The sequence below is a fragment of the Geotrypetes seraphini genome, chromosome 2 (genome assembly GCF_902459505.1).
Source record: "Geotrypetes seraphini chromosome 2, aGeoSer1.1, whole genome shotgun sequence".
Lineage (NCBI taxonomy): Eukaryota > Metazoa > Chordata > Amphibia > Gymnophiona > Dermophiidae > Geotrypetes > Geotrypetes seraphini.
Genome location: NC_047085.1, coordinates 394,062,384 through 394,089,535, shown reverse-complemented (window position 1 = coordinate 394,089,535; position 27,152 = coordinate 394,062,384). Strand labels below are relative to the sequence as shown.

The 27,152-nt window shown below is 44.2% G+C and overlaps 1 protein-coding gene across 9 annotated transcripts in view; it reads left to right on the top strand.

Moving 5' to 3' along the window:
• Positions 1-27,152, top strand: part of STK31 (serine/threonine kinase 31) — a 620,303-nt gene that overhangs the window by 538,976 nt on the left and 54,175 nt on the right. For all 9 annotated transcript variants that reach the window (XM_033930854.1, XM_033930858.1, XM_033930859.1 and 6 more), the window contains one exon: positions 14,642-14,767. In XM_033930854.1, the coding sequence (XP_033786745.1) occupies positions 14,642-14,767 (126 nt within the window). The remainder of the gene's footprint in view (positions 1-14,641; positions 14,768-27,152) is intronic.

Genomic DNA, 27,152 nt, shown 5'->3' with positions numbered 1-27,152 from the left:
TTCAACACCTTTGGACACACTATCTCACAGTTCCACATTGTCATTTTTGATCTTATAGATTTTTCTGTTTCACACATCACCAGTCACCCGTACATTCACTGTATTTTCGTATAATATTACATTGATGTATGGTATCACATGGATTTTTTGATTCACCTACACATATGTTGTTGCCAGCTTTTATACTATATCTCATTGATACACTATCATTTATAGGACCCCTGAGGAAGACTAATTGTCGAAACATGGACCGTGTTGGGTCCAAAGCTTCCAGCGGATTAGGTGCTTATGGTTTTTACGTGAATTGCTATGTTGATTTTTTAAAATAAAGTCCATATCAGGAACATTGTTTCTTTGGTTCACCTTTTGGTTGCCACATCTCAAAAAAAGATATAGCGGGCTTAGAAACGTTTCAAAGAAGGGTGACTAAAATGATAATGAATAGAACTCCTTTTATGTGAGGAAAGGCTAAAGAGGGGTAGGGCTCTTAAGCTTGGAAAACAGACAATTGAGGGGAGATATGATTGAGGGTTTTGAAATCCTGAGTAATGTAGAATAGATAGAAGTGAATTTATTTTATTTATTTTTTACTCTTTCAAAAAGTGCAAATACCAAATACTAGGGGATACTCACTGAAGTTACTTGGAAAAAAGATTTTTTTAAAACAAATATGAGGAAATATTTTTTCATTGAAAGATTAGTTAAGTTGTGGAACTCATCATTATGACGCTTCACTAACAGCAATTAGCATATCTAGGTTTAGAAAAGGTGTGGACAAGTTCCTGGAGGAAAAGTCCACAGTCTACTATTGAGATAGACATGGGAGAAGCCACTGCTTGCCCTGAGATTGGTAGCATGGAATATTGCTACTAGTGCTGCCCGATTCAGGAAAAAATTTTGATTCGATTCATCCTGTTGAATCGATTTTTCAATTCGATTTTCCTGCCCAATTGGGTGGTGTGGTTTGTTTTTTTTAATGTTTTTTTCAAACATCATGGTGGGTTTATTTTATAGCCTCTTCACCCCTTTTATAGCCTCTTCACCCACTTTGCCTTCTCCTAACCACACTAGCGCTGTAGTGTAAACAAAATACACAAACAAAAAAGACTTTTCCTCTCTCTGTTAAATCCTAGCTCACGTTTGCAATCTAACACCAGCTCTGGCAGGATACACGTTTCAAATCTGACGTTGTAATCACAAAACAGAAAATAAAATTATTTTTTCTACCTTTTGTTGTCTGGTCATTATTCAAATCTTGTTGGTCCCAGGCTCTGGTTGTCTTCTGATAACTTACTTGCCAGGGTCTCCTTCTTTCTCCTTGCTAACCATCCATCTTCCATCTCTGTCCTCCCCTTCTGTTTCCCTTCCCTCTCCTGGAGGTCTGGCATCTTTCCTTTTTTTCTCAACTACCCTTTCATCCAGCATCTCTCCCTCCTTCCCCACCACCCCAGGGTCCACCATCTCTCCCTTTCTTTTCCCATCTACCCTCCTATCCAGTATCTCTATCCCCCCCTCCACACCATTTATTGTGTCCAACTTCTTTCCTTGTGTGCATCCGTTTACCTCATTTCAGCAGCCTGCAGAGAGGATAGCTTGTGCTAGTGATCTCTGCAAGCTGCTATAGGCCTTGGGAGCTGTTTCCTCTGCTGCGATCCTGCCTCTGATGTCAGAGGAGGGGTGGGACCATGGCAGAAGGAAGACAGCTCCCTTGGCCTGTAGCAGCTTGCAGAGATCACTAGCACAAGCGATCCTCTCTGCAGGCTGCTGAAATGAGGTAAATGGATGCATGGGAGTTCAGGGGGAAAATGCAGGCCTTCCGGGGGTGCAGGCCTTCAGGAATGGTGGCACAGGCCTTCAGGGGGGGCAGGCAGGCCTTCGGAGGGGGGGGGGTGCAGGCCTTCTGGTGGCGGACAGACCCGTCCTCACACCATCCCAGGAACAACTAGACTAGGAAAAGAACCACCCTCCCCCTGAAAGAGAGGGAAATAATCAGGCTGCCCTACCCCCCAATCATCACCCCCGGTCCTAACCAGCATAGAATAGCCGCCTAAAACCCCCCATGGGCATACCCCCTACCAACCCTGCACATACCCTCTCAGCTGTAAGGCTCAGGATTTGGAGTCCCGATCCCACCCTATGAGCCCATGGTTCCCCCGGATCTAGGGAACAGAAGCTGAGTAAAGGGACAACGTTATACAAAACAGAAGAACCAGACCAAACAAGTAATATAATATGAACAACATAGTAGTAGAGCAAGCATACACTGGCAAAACGCAGAGTCCCCGCAGTTCATACATAGCAATAAGACCGCCGGCAAGGCCGCAGGGTTCTGATGCCAACAGAGCCAGTAATGACCAAGAGCACTCAGCGGTCCCATGCCACCCAGAAGTCAACCAAGCCACCCCGGAGAAAGAAAGGAAGAAAGATAAAATAAAATGGAGAGCAAATAGAAAAGAAAAAAGAAAGTAGGTGGGTTAATGATGCTCCTGGAATCATGCAGGCCTCTGCTGCAGCCACGTGCAGAATCAGCTGCGAGCCTCGCCAGCCAAGATTGGGCACTCCTTCGTGATGAAGCAGAAAAAAGGAGAAGGAGCACTAAAAAGGCAGGAACTAGCATAGACCCCCCCCCTATGTTGCAACAACGGAAAGAGTGGGAAAGTGGAGGGACGAAGAAAGAATGAAACAGGCCTCACGGGTCCGACAAAAGAAGTAGAAGTTACGGTACCGCTGGGGACGAGCGATCACAATGTGATCAGATTTAAGCTTGACATCGGGAATAGAAAACATGCCAAAACCCTAACCAAAACCTTAAACTTTAAAAAGGGCAAATACGATAGCATGAGAGCCATGGTGAAAAAACGACTCAAGAAAAAGGTGGACAAACTTGAAACGGTAGACCAGGCATGGTCCCTACTGAAAAATACTATCACAGAAGCACAAAATCTCCACATTCCGAGGATCTCCAAAGAGGGGAGAACAAAAGGTAAGGGAGAACCGGCATGGCTTACCAGACAGGTGAGGGAAGCCATAAAAGAAAAGAAGGACTCTTTCAAAAAATGGATACACATGAAAACAACCGAAGCAAGGAAAAAACATAAAGATGATCAGAAGAAATGTCACAAGGCGGTGAGGGATGCCAAAAAGGACTATGAGGAAAAAATAGCGCAAGAGGCCAAAAACTTCAAACCCTTCTTTAGATACGTGAAAGGGAAAAAACCCACAAAAGAGGCGGTGGGACCCCTGGACGACCAGGGAAGAAAAGGGTACATCAAAGAGGATAAACAAATTGCAGACAAACTAAATTCCTTCTTTGCGTCCGTCTTTACGGAGGAGGATACCGCAAAAATACCAGAAGCAGTGAAAGTGTTTAGTGGAGTAATAGAAGACAGCCTCACCACAGTTGAAGTGGAGTTGGGCCAGATATACTACCAGATCGACAAACTTAAAAGTGACAAATCCCCTGGACCGGATGGAATTCATCCGAGAGTTTTAAAGGAATTGAAGGTTGAAATCGGAGAGCTATTGCAAAAACTTGCCAATCTGACAATCAGAACTGGACAGATACCAGAAGACTGGAAGATAGCAAACGTCACGCCAATTTTCAAAAAAGGATCGAGAGGGGAACCGGGCAACTACAGACCTGTGAGCCTTACGTCTGTCCCTGGAAAGATGGTTGAAGCACTGATCAAGGATAGCATAGTCCGGCACCTAGATACACACGACTTGATGAAACCCAGTCAACATGGGTTCAGGAAAGGGAAATCATGTTTAACGAATTTACTTCAATTTTTTGAGACCGTGAACAAGCAAATTGATAGTGGAATGCCGGTGGACATAATATATTTGGACTTCCAGAAGGCGTTCGACAAAGTTCCACATGAAAGACTTCTCAGGAAACTACAAAGCCATGGTATAGAGGGAGATATACACAGGTGGATAGGCAAATGGCTGGAAAACAGAAAGCAGAGAGTGGGCATAAATGGGAAGTTCTCAGACTGGGAGAAAGTGACTAGTGGTGTGCCCCAGGGCTCGGTTCTTGGGCCGATCCTATTTAATATTTACATCAATGACCTGGAAGAAGGAGTATCCAGTGAGATCATTAAATTTGCAGACGACACAAAGCTATGCCGGGCAATCAGATCGCAGGAGGATAGCGAGGAACTCCAGAGTGACTTGTATCAGTTAGAGAAATGGGCAGAGCAATGGCAGATGAAGTTCAACGTGGAGAAATGCAAAGTAATGCATTTAGGTAGTAAGAATAAGGAACACGAGTATAGAATGTCAGGCGCAACTCTGGGTAAGAGCGAACAAGAAAAGGACCTGGGTGTACTGATAGATAGGACCCTGAAGCCGTCGGCACAATGCGCGGCAGCGGCAAAGAAAGCAAACAGAATGTTGGGCATGATAAAGAAAGGAATCACGAGTAGATCGGAGAAAGTCATAATGCCGCTTTATAGAGCAATGGTCAGACCATACTTGGAATACTGTGTCCAACATTGGTCTCCCAACCTAAAGAAGGATATAAAACTGCTTGAGAGGGTGCAGAGACGAGCAACGAAGCTAATAAGAGGTATGGAGAACTTGGAATATGAGGAACGACTCAAGAAACTGGGACTGTTCTCCCTTGAGAAGAGGAGGCTGCGAGGGGACATGATCGAGACGTTCAAAATGCTGAAAGGCATCGATAAAATAGAGCAGGAAAATAAATTATTTACATTGTCCAACGCGACACGGACAAGAGGACATGGTTTGAAGCTAAGGGGGGACAAGTCCAGGACAAATGCCAGGAAGTTCTGCTTTACACAGCGAGTGGTAGATGCCTGGAATGCTCTCCCAAAGGAGGTTATTAAGGAATCCACTGTGCTAGGATTCAAAGGCAAATTAGATGCACATCTCCTTACGAGAGGCATAGAGGGATATGGGTGACTAAAACTACATCAGGTGTATACCTGACTGGGCCTCCGCGTGTGCGGATCGCCGGACTCGATGGACCATGGGTCTGATCCGGAGATGGCAGTTCTTATGTTCTTAAGAGAGCCACAAGAAAGAGAAAATAAAAGTCTTGTTAGGCAGGGTAAACGGTGGTCCTAAAGCATCAAAGTGGAAGTCCCGATCTCGCTAAGCAGATCACCAGTCAAAAGCAAGGGCCTCAGCATCCGCAGTGTCTAGACAAGTCAGCCTGGCAGGCCCTCTAGAAAGACGCAAATCTCCGCCGGGGTGGAAAAGTAGAGTGCCCGGTTATCATGGTGTACCCGGAGTTTTGCTGGGTACTGGAGGGCGAATCACATCTGTCATTGATAGAGTTGGGTGCAGTAGGGCACCATTGCTCGTCATTGGTCCGATACCTGCTGGGAGTAATCTTGAAATACCAGTAGTCGCTGGCCCTCATAGGAGCCTTTTGCCTTGTACCAAGTTATGAGCTGCTGCTTGTCAGCGAAGTTGAGGATGCGGGCTATCACTGGTCTCGGCTGACAATCCCCGTCCTTGCGTACCCCCTCTTGATCAGCAAGGGGATGCCTCCCGTCTCCATACCTAGTTCCTTAGGCAGCCATGTCGACACCAGTGTTCTCAGGTGCAGCTCTGTAAGCGACTCAGGCAGTCCAGTGAGTCAAATATTGTTGCAGCGGCTTCGTTCTCCAGGTCTTCCACCCAGTCCTCCAGCCGACAAACTTTTCTCTGCCGTGGTTTGAGCTCCCGCCTCCAACATCACTGTGTGATCCTCCTGCGCAGACACCCTCTCCTCCACCTGCTGCAATCGTACGGCCTGCCGCTCCAGGGTGTCCTTGATGCCGTCAACTTTTTTGTAATCTAGTGAGCTTGTCGTCTAAAAATGGTTTTCAGCTCCTCGATCGCATCAGCTGGCAATGTAATTGTCAGGCTGTGCAGGGCCCACGCAGGAGGTGTTGGCACCGCCATCTTAGCAGGGGGGTGGAAAGGCCTCTCGGAAACCTAGCAGGCTTCGAGGCTCGGGTCGGCATACCGCAGGAACCAAGCTGAAAATAAGGTAGGCAGGTACCCCACGAAATTCCCCAAGGGAAAGGATAAGTTGGGGACCTGCAGATCCAAAATACACTAGAAAAAAGCCGATTAAACAGCACCGGGGTCAGTAGAGGTGCTGAGGCACGTCTGCTTAGGTTGAGTGCATCACGTGACACCTCCCCCTCCCCATAATTCAAATTTCTAATAGGACTCGGACGTTGTACTTATTTTATATAAGCCTGAGTCTTACTGCATTCCTTTCAAATTGTTGCAGGAAGTGCCTTATGGGAGAAGATCATTTTCAGTGAATCTTTCCTTTCTTTTATATATTTGGCAGCTGGGCACAGCCCTGCCTGTTAATTTGTAAGCTGACACTGAACCTCAAATAACTAATTTCATTTTAGTTTGATACTTTGTAAATTGCCTAGATCAGTAAAATTCAGGAGCAGTATATCAAATCTTAAATAAACATAAACCTAAAGCTGAGTTCATACATGCTTGGGCTATGACGAGTCTCCCAAAGAGCTTCTCATTTTGTTGTTATATGGCAGGCTTACTAAGACGCCTCTCAACAAATTGGGGCACTCCTTTAGTTTCATGGTTGCTCTAAGAACACTGGATTTGGTCTTCTCCATGGTCCATATCACTCAAGGCAGGATTAATTCTTTGAGGGCCACTAGGCACACAAGTACACTGGGCCTCCCTGGCCCTGCCCACATTTACCTGTTTTGTTATTCACTTCTTTATTTCTACTTGTATTTCTTTTTTTTCTTTTATTTTAAAATTCAAAACAAACAACAAAGATTACCATACCAGTGCCAGTATAGTTTAAGTTCCATGCAAGCCCCAAACATATCTGAACAAATCCCCCTTTCCTTCTCTTCCCACCTACTTGCTCAAGACTTTAACTCTGAACCCTTTCCATACGTATATAAAAGTGTTCAAATGCATTGTAAAGCAGGAATCAAGGAAACTCTTATATCTTGGCATCCCAAGTCCTCTAAATTTTCTTCACACTTCTACCTCTAACCCTCTGTTGTAGTTCCTTCCTATTTCTCCTACTGTAAACCGCGTCGAGCTCTACGAACATGGAGATGATGCGGTATACAAACCTAAGGATTAGATTAGATTAGTAATACTATCTGAAACATAAGTCTATATTAATAACTCCTCTCAACTGCCTCACTCTGTCGTCCAACTATAACCCATATGTATGTATAAACAACCAAATCTGTAACTCCTCTGGTACGTTCCACTCCATGTAAGTTAATGTGTAACAAAATAACAAGGCAAGTAGTCCACCAAAGAATCCAACATGGAAGAAAAGAAGATCGGCAGACAATGAGATTCAAATCAGGTTTATTTAAGGTGCTCCCAGGAACTATGCCTGATGCATTTTACCAAACAAGGCTTGTCAATGCTAACAGAAAACCATGTCTTTCATACACACAGGACACAGAACCACCCTCACTCAGTATGGAATAAGTACCATATTTTTTGTTCCATAAGATGCACTTGACCATAAGATGCACCATAGATTTAGAGGAGGAAAACAAGAAAAAAAATTTGGAACCAAATTCTCCCTGCCAGGCTCTTCACCCTGTCCCCCCTTCCCTGCCAGGCTCTGTACCTGCCCCCCCCCTTCACCTCTGGTGCTCTAATGGTAGGCTGGGACAGGAGAGATCTGTCCCAGCCGACTAACAGTTTTTTCCTCTCTTCCTCTTCCCGGTACCTCTTTTAATCCCCCATACCTGAATTCATTTTTCTCTGTTTTCTATAAGAACAGAAATAAAACTAGCAATAAACTAGTACTGTTCGTGTAAGAGCCCCAAAAAGTACTAAACAATTCTCCCCATTTTGTTCCTACAATAGATAAAGCAATTTTTCCATTTCATTTATTAAAACGATTATGCAGAAATGCAAAATTAACCAATAAACTAATCAGTTTCCGATCCCACCTGATATTGAGTTTTAATTCAACCAGTTTATGCCTCAGCTCTTCTCGGCTCATTCTGTTAAAATGGCCGTTGGTAGCTGCCAGCTCTTTGTACACGGGGTTGCAGTAATCGTTGGCAGTAATGGAATTAGTTTCCCTTTCTTCTTTGCCACAGCACACGACACTAATGGGCTTAAAGGAAAGCACATTCTTCTCAGAAAAGGTCCTGGAAACAAGGGCACGACATTACAAGGAAAACGGAACGTAAGGGAGAAAGCACCCCACGCAGCAAAGCCCTGCACAGCAGGCAAGCCTTTTACTATCACCCACTCTGTCGCGTGGACGGATCTGCTGCGTCTTCTGCCACCATTTGCGGAAGCTCACGCTCTTGCAGATTTGTTCTTTCATGCAACTCTATTTTCCTTTTCATCCTCCATCCCGCTCGGGGAAAGTTGATTGCTCAATTCCTCTTTTCCACTTTCATCTACAGGTTCTAACCCGACAGCAGCCATTCAGAAAGGCGCGCAAGCCCAGGTGTTTAAAAAGGTACAGGGACAGAAGTTGTTTTAAAAGGGCGGGTGGTATTTTAAAAAGGTATGGGGTCATTTTCGCTGCATAAGACGCACCATTTCCATCCACTTTTGGGTGGAAAAAAGTGCGGCTTATGGTGTGAAAAATACGATAATCACAAACTAAACCCCCCCCCCCTTTTCACTAACGCACGGAAGAGGTTTTTAGCACTGGCTGAATGTTCTGCACTGTTCTGACGATCATAGCAATTCTATGACCATCGGAGCAGTGCAGAGCATTCAGCATACTGGCTTGTGCTACAAACCAAAGGAACTGTACAGTTTAGGGGGTAAAGAAACAGTGGTGCATATCCCCCAATACTGAACAAAATTAAAGATAGCAGATGCAAATTTGAAAAAAGAGAAATAACAAATCACTTTATAAATTAACAACTAAAAATAAAACAAAGAAATGGAAAATAAGATACCATTTTAATGGACTAATACATTTTTTAATTAGCTTTCAGAGGTCAAACCCTCTTTCCTTAGGTCAGTAAAATATACTACTGTTACAGTATCCTGTCCTGACCTGAGGAAGGAAAATTTGGTCTCTGAAAGTTAGTCAAAAATGTATTAAAATTAGTCCAATAAAATGATCACTGTATTTCCATTTCTGGTTGTAAACATTTATCAACACAGTTACAATACTACTTTATCCTAAAGTAAAAAACTAGAATTTTTTTTCTACCTTTGTCATGTGGTTTCTGCTTTCCTCATCTTCTTGTCATTCTCTTTCTTCCATTCACTGTCTGCCTCTTCCAGAAATTGTCTGTCTCCCCCCTGCCATCTCTCCCCTTTGGTCTGGCATCTCTCTCCTTTCAACTCTCTTTCCCTCCTCCCCGTGGTTTTTAGCATCTCTCTTTTCTCATTTCCTCCACTCAGATCTGATAATCTCTGTCTCCTTCCCCGTTCTCTGGCATTTCTCTTTTCCCTTTCTTCTCTGGTCTTCCTTCTTTATTTTCTGCCTCTGTCTAAATTAAATTCTTTCTTACTATGCAGTCCTCAGTTTCCCTCTTTTCACTGTGTCTACCCACAGCATGCCACCCCTTTCCTTCACCCCTCCACTATCTCACTAACTCTATCTTCTTCCCCCATCCAGCATATGTCCTTTTTCGTTATCCCCTCCTTCCATCCAGTATGTGTTCTTTCTCCATTTCCATTCAGCATTTATTCTCCCTTCTCAACTGACATTAGTCTGTCCTCCTCCCCCCACTTCCATCATCTGCCCCTTCTCTTAATCTCTCCATTTACCCCAGGCCCATCTCCCTCCCTTCCTCTCACCTTTCTTTCCAATTTTGGCAACAAGATCAGCAATGCCCCCCCCCTCCCGCGATGGCACTCAAGATCGGCAACGAGCCTCCCCCGCCTCCCCGTGATGACACTCAAGATTGGCAACGGGCCCCTGCCGGCATCAACAGCACTTCATATCAGCAACGCAATTCTCAGTCCAAAGCTTTCCTCTGACGCGAACTGCCCGGGTGGAAACAGGAAGCTGCGTCAGATGGGAAGCTTTGGGCTAAACACCACGTTACTGATCTGAAGTGCTGTTGATGCCAGGGGAGAAGGACCATTGCTGATCTTGAGTGCCAGGGGGAGGGGCTCATTGCCGATCTTGAGTTCTGTTGCGGGGGGAGGTGCCCATCGCCGATGCTGCCCATCGCCGTTTAAAAAAAAAGCGCTCTCTTTGCCCTCCTTCAGCGGACTCCCTAACAATTTCGGGCCCCAGGCACGTGCCTACTGGGCCTATCCTTTAATCCAGCCCTAATTACTGCTGGACTCAACCCTTAACAAATATTCTAGTATGTGAGTTTATGCCTCAGCACCTCCAGGGAGTCAAGGCTGTACTTGAGACAAATTTGGATGTTGCCTTTATCAAAATTCTAGGCCCCAAATCCTTTCTTACACTTTCTGTGTGTCCATTTTGGCTTATGCTAAAGGTCTCAGAAATGTGTGAGCGATGGAACCCATTACATCTGTCTTGGTGGATGAGAGTTCAGAACATAAGAATTAGAGAATGACACGGGGAAAAAATCTGTCACCGCCCCGTCCCCGTCCCACCATCCTCTGCAGGACATCTGGTGCGGGTGAGAGCGAGATCTCTGTCCCCAACAGGATCGATCACCCTGAATCTCTCCCATAGCAGGGCTAAACTCACCCATTTTCTGAGCAAGTGTTGCTAGACACTGCTCAATCGTTCGCTGGTTGTGGGCAGCTGCGGGTGTTGAGGAGGTAGGCACCTTAACGCTGCCCTTTCTTTTTGTATGCGGCACAACTGAAAGGAAAAATTTCCCCATGAACATGTCTAGCTTAGCACTGCCATCTTGGCCACTCCCCCCAGGCTCAGGGGAGGATTCTTTAGACTGGAAGATCGATAGTGAAGTGAATGGGCCCCTGGATAACCATACAATATATAGCCATGCCCTTATAGCGTGATGACACCATACTTAACGTAACCAGGCCCCCCCCCCCCCCACCGACTGACTTATCATTTAACTCACTCGTTTTTTAATTCACTCATTTTTTAAATCAATGTCATGCATTCAATTTCAGCATTTAATCCCATTGGTTTGACTGAATTTAAAGCGTAAATCCACTTTTGTTCTTTAAAATGCTACGTCTAACACTTCTTGCTGTAATGCTCTAGTACTATATATGATTAAATGTCCCTGTCAGCTAATTTATGTGGGAAGAACAAGTCGAAAAATGAATATCCGACTAATAGTCAAGAAAAAAACAGGGTAAAAAACAGCACCACAGACACAAATATGCAACAACCAGAGTGGAATTGTCCAAAAGAGAACTATAGGCGTTGTGCCAGCAGACAGCATTCGTTTTTCTTGTGGCATGACACTCTTCTTTGATTGATTGTCGTCAGATTCATTCGAGTGTCAGTATACCTCATATATCATCATTAGTGACTTTTCAGACTCCTGAGGCAGGCCTGTTGGCCGAAACATGCGCATGTCGAGTCAATTTGTCAATTTGATGTTTGAACAATAAAGATCGTCATTTCACCAGACGGATTGAAGGACACTTTTTTAGTGCACATCATTCTCTTTTGGACAATTCCACTCTGGTTGTTGCATATCCGACTAATAGAACATAAATCTTGAATTAACATGGATAATATTGAAACTCCCCTTGTGTAACACTGGCGGGAGAAAAAACATAAAATTGCAGATATAAAATGGAGGATCATAGACCAGGTTCATGTTGGGTGGGAGGGTGGCAACCATAAAGAGAGATTGAATTTTAAGGAACAAAAGTGCATTTACGCTTTAAATTCAGTCAAACCAATGGGATTAAATGCTGAAATTGAATGGATCAATAGCAATAAGTAAAGGCTATTTCTAGACTAGATTTCAACTGTAGACTCGTTAAATATATCCCTTTAAGTTATCTATTTCATAAACTTATCATGATCCTCAGAGGGTTAAAACATCCCATTGATTCATTTCGCAAATAGCCTATGAACCCAATCGTCATAGGATCATTAGTTTATAGATTTTTTTTTGTAAATTTTTATATGTAGTTTTTCTTTGTGATCTATAATTTAACATTTACTTAATTTAAATATTCTTAATCAATCCATGGGAGTGCCTCTACCGACATGTACACGTTTCAAGTAGATCTTTTCATCAGGGTTGAGGCTCCCATAGTTACTCTACAAGTAAATCAAAATTTTAAAAAGATTATTACCTTTTAAACCAAATGAGGACTTCATATATTAAATTCTATCAATACTATTCTAACCAGAATAATCAAAGATATAGTTTTTCCAACTTACTATCAAGCTTGTTCTCTAACCGCTCCCCTTCATAGAGTATCATGGTGTTTAACAGCGTCTGTCGTCAGTTCCGGTTTATATAACTACTACAAACCCGGACCCGACAGGAAGTGAGCGCGAAAACCAGCAGCCTTAATGAAATTTAAAAATCAGGCTAGCCTTTCGGGAAACCATTAAATTGTCTAAAATTAAGACATTGAAACGCGACTAAGGAGATTATAAACAAAATCGGATTTATACATGGAAATTTAAGAGTAGAACTACGACTACTCAGGAACAACAATTTCAAGATGATACTACTACAACTGATTCAGGGAGTGATAGTAGTGTACAAACGTATTCTCATCAACAGACAACAATGCCCCGTTATCAACAACGAGGACATACCCGAAACAGAGGAACAACAAGAGTGGGGTTTCAAAGACAAGGTCAAGACCAATACAGCACTCGTCCGAACACCCGCTCTCAACAACAATAGAATCGTCTATAATAAATATTTCTACTCAATTGTTATCAGCTCAACAATATGAAGTGTTAAACTTGGGTTTTGGTTTTGTTCCCACTCCCCAGTATGACCCCTTCCAAGCTCGTCGTGAACTATATAGATTTTTACGGAAACTTCAACTGAAGATATATTTTCAGGATCATTCATTCAATCCAGATGGTTCTGTCATTAAATCTAAATCAACTTGTGATCATCATATTGAAACTTTTAGAGACCTGGTATTAAGGGATTTAGAATGTTTAGAATGTCAAGCCCAACCTTACCGATCCAATATGCCCCTATATCAATGGAAAGCATTGTAGTCTTTATGCCAAGATTCATCCTTAATAGTCACTCGAGCAGATAAGGGAGGGGCTATTGTAGTTCAATCCCGTGAAGCATATTTCAAGGAAGCTTATTCACAGTTAAATAAATTAGAATTTTACCAACGGCTCTCTACTTACACAACTAAGGACTTACAAACAGAAATTACTCATATTATTACAAAAGCACTGAAAGAAAAAAATTTAACATCAAAAGAGGCAACTTTTTTAGTAGAACAATACCCTCGTATCCCCAAATACAATTTCTTCCAAAAATACACAAGGATTTACAATGTCCACCAGGCCGCCCAATAGTGACCATGCAAAGGTCTATATTAGAACCATTATCTAAATTTGTAGATATTTCTTACCTTACTAATTCGCTGGTAAGCTGATTTTCTGTTTTCTGACCAGCCTTTATTAGAGTGCCATCAGAATGGGTTTAGCACTTGGTTTGGAGAGGGAGGGGTCCCTTGTTCAGGCACCCCCTTCTGACTGTGCAGGCTGTCTTTCTCTATTGCACTGTTTTGTCTTTCAGGTTTCTCATGGTTCATAACCTGTTCTCTCGTTTGTCATTATTGCTGTTTTGCATTTGTTGATATGAGCAGAATTGATTTAATTGCTGGAAAGTTTCCCCTGTTCCCCTCTCTTATTATCCTCTACAGATATTCCTGGCTGCTTTAGGACTGACTAAGGTATTGGGCCAGCGATGAGGTATGAGGGAGAGGAGTTTAAGTCTCTGATTTTGAGGCTTCCTACAAAGTCCTGGCAGGTAGATGGAAATAACCCACTAGTCCCTGAATAAAGTGTGGATTTACAAGAAAGAAGATTAGTAACGATAAGAACCTAATCTTTTGTCAGTTATCCTGGAGCACTCATTGTTCTAGAGAAGTACTGAAAAGATCAGCCGGCAATATTAGCACATGACCATTAATAGGAAAAATAGAAAATCATTCATTTTCTGGTTGCAATAAAAATGGCCTTAGTGCATGGAAAAAAAACCTTCTTAAGGTTACTCTGAGCCACGTTATCACAGCTTAGTAAAAGGACGCTTTAGTTCGCTGACAAAATGAGCTAATTTTCCAGCATGTTAACTATGTAAAAGCAATTAGATAAGTTTTCTCTGCTGCTGTCTAACTTGTCGTTACCTTTTTCCTTCTTGAGACCATTAAAGTGTCACACATTTTTTCAGGATGAATAAACATATGCCTGTAGCAGTGAAGTTTTATTGAGTAAATTGCTCATGCATAATCTGGAACCAAAGGCACAGAGTGAATAGACGAGGGCATTTATCTGATTAAATTTCATTCTGAGGTTACTAGTGCTCTTAAAAACAGTAACTAGAAAAAAATTAAAAATTAAACATTTGAAAGCTCTCTTTTAAGTCACTATATAGACAAAAGAATACTGTAGAGTAATACCTAGTGAAAACTTGCAATGGACTGGCACAAGGAGTACTCAACCTGATGTGGATTTTCATGTTAATACTTGGTATTAAAGAACTGTTTAAAAAAAAAAAAAAATATATATATATATATATAATTACTTGTATTTTCCTTGTAGGGATATTCTTTAGGTATTGATACTGAAGCCACAGTGATGGTGAAAGCAGCTGAGTATCACAAGGCCTGGTTCGAGCTCAAGGAAAAATCTGGTTTATTGCCACTGATGTTTCTCTTTTTCTGCAAGGTAAGTTCCACACTGATGAGTTCAGAAAATGTTGGTAGGACTTATCTAAGTATCACCTTCTCCTGTGGGTCACAAACTGATGGTTGTATATTCTATAATAAATGCCAGGCTGGATTCCACAGCAGATGCTAATATATTACTTTGCTCCACACTAGTTTGTGTCCAAAATGAGCCAGGTCACATATGATCAATAGTTGCTTTTTTATTGCATGAGACCAGTTTTTAATGATAGAATAAATGTTAGAATGAAATATGATGGGGATAAGGTGTAACTGTGAAAATAATTGGCATTAAATTTATTATCCAGGGATCATAGGAAGAGCTTTCTAATGAATGAATGCATGTTCAGTGTTTCATTTAAATTGTCAGGTTCATAAAGCTAACAAGTTAGCAGGATTCACTTTTCAAGTGCCCCCTCACCAAATAAAAATAATGTGACCATTATAAAGACCTCCTTTGACTTACCAAGGGACCTTGATGCTCAATTTTCAGTGTTCAAATGTGTTGGACTTAGGGTTGCACATCGATTAAAAATTTTTATAGACAGCAGAAATAAAGAAGTAAATTCTCAGAACTAACATGTTTCAATTACTCAACTGGACAACAGAAAGGCAAGGGAGGCATCTTGTCAACCAAATGTCCTCTGAGGAAGGCGTACATCATACGTCAAAACTAGGATCCTTATTGGGATTACCTATTTTTGAATAAAGACTTGGTCATGTGGACACCTCCCTTGCCTTCCTGTTCTATCTATACTCTAAGGCAAGGTGTTCTTCTATTTGCCTGTCAATTACTAAACTGAAAATTAAATATGTTTTCTTACCTTTGTTGTCTTATTTTAATAATCATTTTGTTCCTTGTTTCTGGTGCTGCTTCCTTCTCTCTGTGCTCTGAACTGTTACCAGGACCTCCTGTCCAGTCACTATTTCTTTTCTCTGCGCCTTTCTTCTTCATTCCATGTCTAATATCTACTTTTCACATCCAATTTTCTTCTATTTTTCTGCCTCGTTTTCAAATCTATCTAGTTTCCAGCTCTTCCTTTCCCCTCCATCTATGGGTGGCATCTCTTCAATTCCTTGCCATTTTCCTTTCTCTTCCCTTCTCCTACCAACCACCATCTTCCTTCTTTCTTTTTTCTTCCATCCCCATTTCCAACATCCATCCCTCTTCCCCTACATCCCTAGTGGCTGCCTCCCCCTTTCAGCTCTTCTACATTTCTCACCAAAGTAACATTCAGGCCATCCACCACACCCTAAAAATACAGGATCATTAAAGCAATTAAACTAATGGCACCTAATTTCCTCCTAAGAAATGGTCCCCCAGCCACTGCCCTGTCTATGCAACTCTAACTCCAGCACAGTACAGCAGTAGTCGCTACTCCCTACTCCAACCCAGGGTGCCACAACTCACTGAACCCCTGAGGAAGGGACGCTGGGCCCAGTCAAGAGACAACGACTAAGCCAAGGTCTTTGTCTCCTCTCCCATACAGAAAAGGAAACACAGCTCTGGTTGAGGTATCGCCTTATGGTGGGATGAGCGGTGTGGCTTGATTCTGGCCTTTCACTCCATGTCACCCCAATCTCTTCTCCTTTTGGAGCAGTTAAAGTGGAGACCATCCAGTGGAAGAGTCAGAAATTTTTCACACACATACTGGAGGGAAACAGCAGGCTGCCTCCTCTGTGTGCTGCCACATAGGATGTTACAGCCCTTATGTAACCAGGGCCAACATTAGGGGAGGACAAACAGGGCAGCTGCCCAGAGCTCCAGGGGGCCCTGCAGTCTGGACATCTCTTCCCTTCTGTCCATTCCATCGTGTCCCCTCATCTTCCCAGTCTTCTTTTTAACATCTAAATTTTCCTTTTTAGAGGGGCCTGGCACAGCAGTCATTCTCACACAAGCTGTCGGCAGCTGCCCCGAAGCTTTCCCTCTGCCATGATCCATCCCCTCTGATGCAACTTCCTGTTTCCGCCTGGGCAGATTGTGGCAGAGGGAAAGCAGCCATCAGAAGCTTGTGAGACTGGCTGCTGCATCGGGGCCTCTCTGAAAAGGAACATTTGGATGTTGAAAGGAGACAGGGAAGGTGAGGCGAAGCAAGGGAAATGAACAGAAGGGGAAGAGATTTTGGGATTGCGGTGCCTCCAGGAGCTGTTTTAAGTTGGCCCAGGGGTGGGGGGTGGGGAGAGATGAGAGAGATGGGAAAATGCAAACCAGAGTTGGGGGAGGGACAAGAAAAGCAAATTAGGAAATGGGGGTAGGAAAGAGAGAGAGATATGGTGGACAATGGGATGGAGGGATTACAAGGGCTTAGGCAGCCCTCAAATTTGAAGGGGGGGAGATGTAGACTGTGGGGTCAACACATTTATCTTCCACTCCCCTTCCTGGTGAGTGGACATGCATTTTTTCCTTTCACCTCCTGTGATCAAGTGTTTCTCTTCTTTCCCTCTTCCCCATGGTCTGGTGTATCTTTCCCTTTATATAAGGTCCGGCTTCATTCAGAAAGAAAGCTTCCAGGTTGGCAAGAGGAGAAACCAGATCATGGGGAGGAGGGAAAGGAGAGAGATATTGGACTGCATAGTTTGTGGGGTAGGGGTGGGGAATACCAGACAATATATGCACTGCCACTGGGGAGGCTAAGCCAAGAATGTGGGGCATGAGTCTCCAGCCCCCCCTTGACTACACTCCTGGAAGGGAAAAGAATGGCAGATATGTTGAACCCATCAGAAGATGCTGGAAGGAAGGGTAGTCTGGAAGAACAAGAAATATGTTGCATCATGGAATGAAGAGGGAGAGAAGAGGAAATGTTGAATAGGGGGATGGATCCATAGGGTTAGAGGAAGAAAGAACAGCAGGAAAGAGTGGGAGCAATTTTGGACCATGAGGGAAAGGAAAAAGAGAGGAGGTGATGTTGGATCATGGGGGGAGAGGGTACAGGAGGGAAAAGAAGTAGGATAGGAAGATAGTAGAAGCAAAAGGGCAGGGAGATCTCTGGCTATGAGAGAAAGAGAGAGAGGAGATGCTGGGTTATAAGAATGGAGGGATAGGATACCCCCCACCCCCCTTCCCCGTACCTTTGGTAGTTGGGCCAGAAGGGAGCCAAACCCTCCTGGCCACGGCGACCCCCTAACCCCACCCCGCACTACATTACGGGCAGGAGGGATCCCAGGCCCTCCTGCCCTCGACGCAAACCCCCCTCCCCCCCAACGACCGCCCCCCCCAAGAACCTCCGACCGCCCCCACAGCCGACCCGCGACCCCCCTGGCGACCCCCACGACCCCCCCACCCCCCTTCCCCGTACCTTTGGTAGTTGGCCGGACAGACGGGAGCCAAACCCGCCTGTCCGGCAGGCAGCCAACGAAGGAATGAGGCCGGATTGGCCCATCCATCCTAAAGCTCCGCCTACTGGTGGGGCCTAAGGCGCGTGGGCCAATCAGAATAGGCCCTGGAGCCTTAGGTCCCACCTGGGGGCGCGGCCTGAGGCACATGGGCCCAACCCGACCATGTGCCTCAGGCCGCGCCCCCAGGTGGGACCTAAGGCTCCAGGGCCTATTCTGATTGGCCCACGCGCCTTAGGCCCCACCAGTAGGCGGAGCTTTAGGATGGATGGGCCAATCCGGCCTCATTCCTTCGTTGGCTGCCTGCCGGACAGGCGGGTTTGGCTCCCGTCTGTCCGGCCAACTACCAAAGGTACGGGAAGGGGGGTGGGGGGGTCGTGGGGGTCGCCAGGGGGATCGCGGGTCGGCTGGGGGGCGGTCGGAGGTTCTTGGGGTGGGGGGGGGGGGGTTTGCGTCGAGGGCAGGAGGGCCTGGGATCCCTCCTGCCCGTAATGTAGTGCGGGGTGGGGTTAGGGGGTCGCCGTGGCCAGGAGGGTTTACTGGATATTGTGGGGAAAAACCAAGGGACAGGAGTAGCAAGGAGATGAATGAGAGAAGGAGAATGAGTTTAGAAGTAGAAATGTGGTAATGAGGAGTAGAGAGGAGGACAGTGAGTACAGAGGTGATAATGAGGAGTAGATGTAAGATAGAAGGGTATAGAAAACTAAGGAAAGTGTGAGATGGGAAATAGGAGAGCTACAGCATGAGCAAAGGAAAGGGGGAAGTTGGTCACTGAAAAGTAAAAAGAAGGTAAGGGTGACATTTAAGTAGATGGAGATGCAGAGAAGAAAAAAAGAAGGAAGAGCAAAAAAGGAAAGATCAGTATATTAGACAGATGTAGTGAGGGAATGAGAAAAGACACATGGACAGATTTCAGGTTTATTTAGTCTTGATATGCTGCTTTAATTATCAAAGCGGTTTGCATTGTACAAAATTTAAAATATTAATAAAAATAGGGTAATAAAAAGACAGATTACACGGTATTACAGTCAAAACATGCTCAAAAGGGGAAATGGGTGGGTTACATTGCATAAAAATAAAAAGAAAGGGGAATGGGGAAAACGAGAAGGAGAAAGGGAATGTCTGATAATGTGGCCTTTGTCTGAGTCATGAGCAATTCATCCTAGGAATAGATCTCGTAGGCATCTTTTTTTTTTTAATGTAATTCTTTTTTATTAAGAAAATTGTAATAAAGTACAAACACACATTCCAAACGATACAATAGTACAATCGTAGGCATCTTTAAAGAGAGAGGTTTTGAGGCTAGATTTCAAGTTGTTGGAGTTAGTTTCCTGTCTCAGGGCCAAAGGGAAGGCATTCCACAATATGGGGGCAACTACTGAGTAGAGGATTACTAGATTACTGTAACATCATATACCTGGGCTCCTACAAGAAAACCATTAAATGACTAAGATTCATCCAGAACACCGCCGTCCGCCTCATCTATGGGCTCAAAAAATCAGACCACATCAGCCCTTTCTACAGAAAACTTCATTGGCTACCTTGAAGCAAGGGTCATCTTCAAATTCGCCTGCCTCTGCTTCAAAACCCTAACTGGCTCAGCCCCGATATACCTGTCACGCCACTTCGTCTTCCCAGGCTCTAACCGTACACGCAATGCCCACCTGTTTGCCTATCCCTCCCCAAAAGGATGCATCTACAAAAGATTCTTCGATAAAACCCTCTCTTACCAAGCTGGCAAATGGAATGACTGCTTGACCACCCTCATCTCTCTTGCCCCAACTTATCTATCCTTCAGGAAATCTCTCAAATCATACCTCTTTGATAAATTCCTCTAACTCCCGCCCTCCCAACCAAACTACTTATCTCAACCTCGCCTCCCTCCCTACCCTTCCTCCCCCTCTTCCCCGGTTATTTTTCCGTTTCCCTTTCTGCACCCCCCTTGCAACAGTTATTGGATCATTTTGTAATTGCCACTGGTTTATACCATACACTTGATAACTAATTCTCTGTACCTTCATTGCATATGTACAGTTCTCATCTCCTGTAAACTACTCTGAACTGTTTTCTGATATTCTGTAACTTCGCTGTATATGTACAGTCTCTTCCCCTGTAAACCGCTCTGAACTGTTTTGTGATATTGCGGTATACAAAAATAAAGTTATTATTATTATTAGATAGTCTTGCACGTTGTATCCTAGAACAACTGTTGGACAGAAGGGACCATTAGAAAATGTTGTGAAGAATGGAGTGATCACAGAGATTCATAGAGTCTCTATGAATGAGGGGGGGGGAGGTGGATGATTAAATTGAACTTTGAAGGCCACTGGAAAGGGAATTATCAGAAGACACAGGAAAGCAGAAGAGATAAAATGGATCCTACATGAAGGAAAAATGTCTGGTCAACAAAGGTAGAAAAAAGTATTTTGTTTTAAATGTATTACTTATTACTTAGAATATATTAGGTTTGGGATATATGTGTCGCAGATCTTTGTACTGTGTCCAGGACAGCTGATGGGGGGTAGTGGCCCTGAGCCCAAAGTGGGTGTGCACTACATTTTCTTCCTGCCCTCTCTCTTGCCTCCTTCCCAAATGCATAATATAAATACATAAGCTAGTAGGGATCCCAAAGCCCCGCTAGCTGAAGACATATTCCTCCAGTTCAGTGTCCAGAACTCTCCATGCACTGCAGCTAATCTAATCTAAATCTTGGATTTATATACTGTGTCATCTCCCCAAAAGGAGCTCGACTTGGTTCACATAAAAATCGATAATCAAAGTGAAAGTAGTTAGATTAGAGAAAAAATAACTTAATGAAGACCCTCATTTGACATCTTAGAGAGAAGATAACTAATTTCCCTTAGAACAAGTGTTTACATAGATTTATGGAAAATCTGGAAGAAGAGTTCTATCATAAGAGGGAATCTCATTCCAAAATATTGTAAAAGAATATGAGAAATATCAAGTAATATTGCCAATAGATTTTATTCCTTTTAAAGATGGAAAGGACAATTTAAATTTATGATTATTCAAAGATTGAGGAATCAAAGATGTAAATAGCCCTATATGATTTTTTATTAACCATGGCAACTCGGGAACACTGCCACTAACTACAGAGCTTGGAGATTCTGGAGAATGTGGTCTTTGGCAGGGCTTTGGGATCCCCACCAGCCACAGCAAGGGGTGACTAATTTTTGGTGGACTTGGGCCCTGTGTGTTCATTACTGAAAGAAGTGCATATCTATTTTTATTTCTCCATTGATGTGATAATTGCTGAGTATAATTTCTTGGGGTTCCCAGTTCAATTTCTATTTCTGATCCCTTGTTCTGTATTTGGTAAAGGTCTGTCTGTGTTTTGTTGTGAAGAAGTAATTTAAAGTTGTATTATCTGGATTCCTCAATCAGATATACAGCTTCCATGATTCCTAGTGTGGTTTCAGACCACGCCACAGCACAGAATCACTCTTTCTCGAACTAATGTCTAAGATAAAGTACTGCTTGAGCAAGGTCAAGCAAACAGTCCTCTTACAATTCGACATCTCCGTGGCCTTCAATGCAGTGGATCATTCGTTATTGCTCCTGTATATGGAGGAGTTAGGAATACAAGGTAAAGTGAAAAAATGGCCCACTGAATTCTTGACCAAAAGAGCTTACGAAGTAAGGAAAAGCCAAAGGAAATCACAGCCATGGGAAGCGTTCTGTGGTGTCCCTCAAGGCTCCCCTCTTTCACCATCATTATTCAATGTATATTTGAGTGCCTTGGGCAGACATATCTCCAACCCCTATGTCCACACTTCTCCTACACTGATGACCTCTATCTCCTATGCATAACCAAAGACTCAGTCATAGACACAATTCAGTACATTGCTGCACTAATAGACCTAAGTTCATGTTCTCATCAGCACTTCCCTAAATTGAATAAACAGAAGACTAGGGTGCTCTGGTTTGGCAGCCAGAACCCTCTACCACACCAGGTGATCACCTTGACCATGGGAGAAAAGATAACCATAAGTAGATCATCAAGAGTACTTGGAGTTCTACTCGACTCGGAACTGACCATGAGAGACCAAGTCAACTCCCTGGTCAAGAAGGTTTTCTTTTTATTAAGGCAGCTAAGGACAATTAGATTAGCCCTAAGCCCAACCAATTTCAGGACAGTGGCTCAGGTGGTCCTCCTCCCCAACTTAGACTACTGTAACAACCTCTGCTGTCGCATCGCTGAGAAAGACCTTAAGAGACTATAATTACTCCAAATACAGCAACAAGGCTGATGCTGCACAAGACCAAGTTTGAGAGGGCAAGCCCACTCCTTCAGTAATTACACTGGCTATCAGTCAGGGTTCAGTTCAAAATTGTGTGCATGGTCCATAAGGCCATATATGGATAAAACTCAACTGGACACACTTCCGCCATCCAGGTCTCATGGTCCTTCAATGACTCGAGGACAATCCAATGCTGGAAGCTACTACTTCCCTCCCCATGCCTGATCCGGAGGAAGCTCTTATCAAGACCACTTTCAAGTTCCAAGGCCCCAAAATCTGGAACAGCCTCCCAAGTAGCTTACGCCAAATTCCTACTTACTTCCAATTCAGGAAGGTGCAGAAAACACATCTATTTTCTGGACTACACTGACCTATTTTTATGTAGTCATTTGTATGATGTCTATTCCTCTGTAATATTTCTAATATATTGTAAGCCGTAATGTTTCCTAGCTGACATTTACGGGATACAAGAATCAGTATGGTATGGTATTACATTTGGTAGTAATACAGGTGGGGAGATTGGGGTGGGTGGGTGCAGGGAGGAGAAGGGATTGGGGGCCCCCTTCTTAATTTCTGCCCTGGGCCCCAGCATGTCTAAAAGCGGCTCTGGATGTAGCGTCCTGTTTTTGGGCCTGGCAAAGCCAGCAGCAACACATAAGAACATAAGCAGTGCCTCCGCCGGGTCAGACCATAGGTCCATCCCGCCCAGCAGTCCGCTCCCGCGGCGGCCCAAACAGGTCACGACCCGTCTGAATCACCAGAAGGGGCTCCCTTGCCACCTTGGTTTCTCATTGAAGTCCTGTCTTCCCATCGAAGTCCTAACCCTCCGGTCTTGCACATGCACGACCTGGTTGGGTTTCTATACTTATTACCTGGTTAGCTTTCTATACTTGTGTTACATCCCAGCTCCTCCCTCAGTATCCCACGATCCCTTTATCCCTCAGGAATCCGTCCAAACCCTGTTTGAATCCCTGTACCGTACTCTGCCTGATCTCTTCCTCCAGTAGTGCATTCCAAGTGTCCACGACCCTTTGGGTGAAAAAAAACTTCCTTCCCCGAAAAGGGAAATGTTCTGCATCTGCCAGTTTAGTTGTGGGGGAAACGAGGAGCATACCGGCAGAAAATATGTGAACCAGCTTGATGGGGAGAGGACAGTGAAACCAAATGTTGCAATTTAGAATGTGGCATATGGGGAGGAGAGCAGTGCTGGATGGATGTAAGGGGAGTTAAACATTTAATGCAGTGGTCTCAGACTTTCGGTATTATAAAGAATGATTCTTTATGGAAAACTTATGCCTTAAGTGTCGGGCGGTCGTATTCTGGAATGTTGCCCGCCTCACTGCTGTAACCTCACGCAAGTGCTTTCCTGCGTCTGTACGAAATTGTCCTCGACTCCACCTCACAATCATGTACAGACGCAGGAAAGCACTCGCGGGAGGTTACAGCAGTGAGGCGGGCAACGTTCCAGAATGTAAGGTAACTATTGGAGGCAGTGCATCTTGTGCATGTGTCCAGTGCTGGAGGAGGTGAGAGCCGAAGGTGGTTGTGGATGCGACCACCGGACACTTAAGGCACAAGTTTTCCATAAAGAATCATTCTTTATAATACCGAGGGCCTCAAAATAGTTGGTCCAAAATCTTGTCTCTTGCAGTTGATACTTTGATAGTTTTTCACTTTCTGCATGTTGCACTTCTTTCAGCTGTGTTTAGCTGAAATTATCAGACACAAATTAAGGAAAGATTTATAACTATAGTTTATAAATATTTCAATTGCTTCTGATAATTTCAGATAATCCACTTTGGATTTGTAGGTACTTACCTCATGCAAAGTTGTCATTTCTTTAATAAGACATTAACTATTTTTTCTGCGGTCTTCCAAGTACCTACAAATCCAAAATGTGGCCCTGCAAAGGGTTTGAGTTTGAGACCACTGATTTAATATGTTAATTAATGTTAATGTGTTAAATGTACAGCCCTAGTTTGAATGTATGTGAACCAGATAGAACAATATGCCTAATAAAATTGGTAATATGCACAATTCACAAAGCCGCTGAAAGAGACCGCTATGAGAAAAGCGATCCCAAAGACAGAGGCAAAAGACCAGACTTCCATGAAAGAATCAGGAACATCCACACAGCACACCACTTGCAGCTAGTCCTTGGACACAGGCGTTTAGAGTGCAAAATACTGTATTTTTCGTTCCATAAGACGTACTTTTTTCCACCCAAAAGTGGGGTGGAAATCTCGGTGCATCTTATGGAGCGAAGATACAATTTTTAACACCCCCCGCACCATTTTAAAAACACCTGCTGCACCTTTTAAAATACCTGCCCGCCTCCGCTGTCATCATTGTACCTGGTCCAGCACTGCCTGCTGCCGTCATCATATTACCTAGTGGTTCAGTGTATATCCCTCCCTTGCTAGTGGCACACAGGTTAGGAAAGAGGAGGTCAGGCGCAAGCTTTCCGTGCTCCTGCTTGGGCCCGCACCGCTATCTGAATGGCTGCCCTGAGTTATCGCAGGACTCGCAAGAACTCATGGCAGCCATTCAGATAGCAGCACGGGGCCAGGCAGGAATGCGGAAAGCTTCGCCTGACTGCCACGCTCCTGACTTGTGCACTGCAGAAATAGGACAAGCCAGCCGTCTATTTAAAAAGATATGTGGGAGGGACCGAAGTGGACTAGAGATGAAAGAGGGGACCGGAGATGAAAGATTCCGGAGTTTAAATATTTTTAGATGGGGCTGCCACTGTGGAAGACGGACCTTTCTTCCTCTCCCCCCCACCCCTCTTTTGTTTGTGTCTGGGGTTTCAATGCCTCTTATTTCCTCCCCCGAGGGCTGGAATCTCTCAGGAACCAGGGCTTTTGCTAATTCCAGCATTGATGCCACATAAATGTGTTGTTGACATGGGGGGATTTTCTTGTTGCTTTTGGGGGGGGGGTAGATATTGTATTTGTAATGTTGTGAATATTTGATGATGATATGATTGTCACTTTTCTGATCTTGTTACCACTGTTGTGTATTTTGTATACTGTTCTGCTTGTAACTTTTCTCCTCAATACAAATTGTTTGATCATAAGAGAGGAAGAGAGAGGGGGGGATGGGGTTGGGGTACTTCCTGTAACCTCTGCTGGATTATTTAATATATTCTTGCATTCTTTGTATTCTATATTTTTGAATTTCTAACAAAAAAGATTTAAACTTTAAAAGTACTGGGAGAATGATTTAAACTTAAAAGTATGGGGGAATGATTTAAAAGTACTGTGGCTATGATTTAAAAGTACTGGGAGGGTACAGGGGGATGATTTAAAAAGGTACTGGGGTAAAAAAAAATTTAGTCGGCTGAGACAGATCCCTCCTGTTCTGGCCTACCACTAGACCACCAGAGTGGGGTACAGGGTACAGAGCCTGGCAGGGAGAGGGGACAGGGTGCAGAGCTTGGCAAGGAATGTGGGGTTGGGTGCAGAGCTTGGTAGGGAGAATTTGGTTCAGAATGGTTTTTTTCTTCTTTTCCTCCTCTAAATCTAGGATGCGTCTTATGGTCAGGGGTGCTTTATTTCAAATAAGGCGGCACTGGATTTAAGACCCAACACGTATTTCAGCTATATAAGCCTTCCTCAGGGGTCCTGTCTGTCCAGTAAATGCCGCAAGATGTGCCTTGATTGTTTTGGTTTATCATAACATCCAAAGCGTCTTTAATAGATGATTCAGACCATGACAACAGGGCATATCAGCCTGGTTCAAATCTGTTTTTAAGTGAGAGAGAGTGTAGCCCACAGAGCCACAGAATCTCCCCTGACATTCTTCCTGGGTGGAGATTTAAAGAGAAAGTAATGGTGTATTTTGTAAGAATGCAGCTTTAATCTTTGGATCTGCTTAATGTATTTGCTGCTAGAGAGATTTCTGGCGTTATGTCGTAGGTATAAAATTGTACCTCTTTGAATAGAATTGCTCAAATAGTGTGCCCTATTCTTCAGTAAGGTATGCTATTAACAGAAAACAAACAGGAATACCCTGAAATTTAGGGGGTTTAAAATGGAATTTTCCATATCATTTCAAATAAATGTATGTACCACAGCTATATCAAGAGACTCAGGCCCGGACCTCCCCCCCGCTCTTTGCAAAGATCCTTGGCAAAAGGGATGCCCACTCCCTCTGCCAGTCAGATTCCCACACACACCCCACCCTGCCCTGCCCCCTATTTGGAAAAAGAGAACAGGAGGGATGCCCAGTCCCTCCTGCTTCAGGCTAGCCTCTCCAAATTGGCATACCTTCCTCTTCACAGTGCATCCTGGGATGCACTGGGAGGGGCCCAAGGTCTTGATTGGCTCTGGTGCCTAAGGCTCCACCCACAGTGGAGGGGCCTAGGGTCTTAGGCTCCTCCAAGTGTATCCCAGGATGCATGGGGCAGGGGCCTAAGGCCTTGATTGGTTCATGCACCTATCGCCTCTCCTCTGTGGGAGGGGCCTTATGCACTTGAGCCAGTCAGAGCCTTTGGTCCCTCCCAGTGATTCCCAAGATGCACTGGGAAGGGAAAGCCCTGCCATTTTGGAGAGGTGGACATCCCTCCTGCTCTCTTTTTCCAAATAAGGTACGGGGGCAGGTTGGGTGTGGGGGGAACCGATTGACAGAGGCAGAAGGGAGTGGTCATCCATCCTGCCAAGGATCTTCACAGGTGGGGGGGGGGCAAAATCCTTGTAGGAGGGGGAAGGGTGTCCAGGTTGTCACGATCTTTGTGGGGGAGAGGGTCGGGAGTGTGGAGGGTTCAGTTGGGAGTGCAGAGGGGTCCAG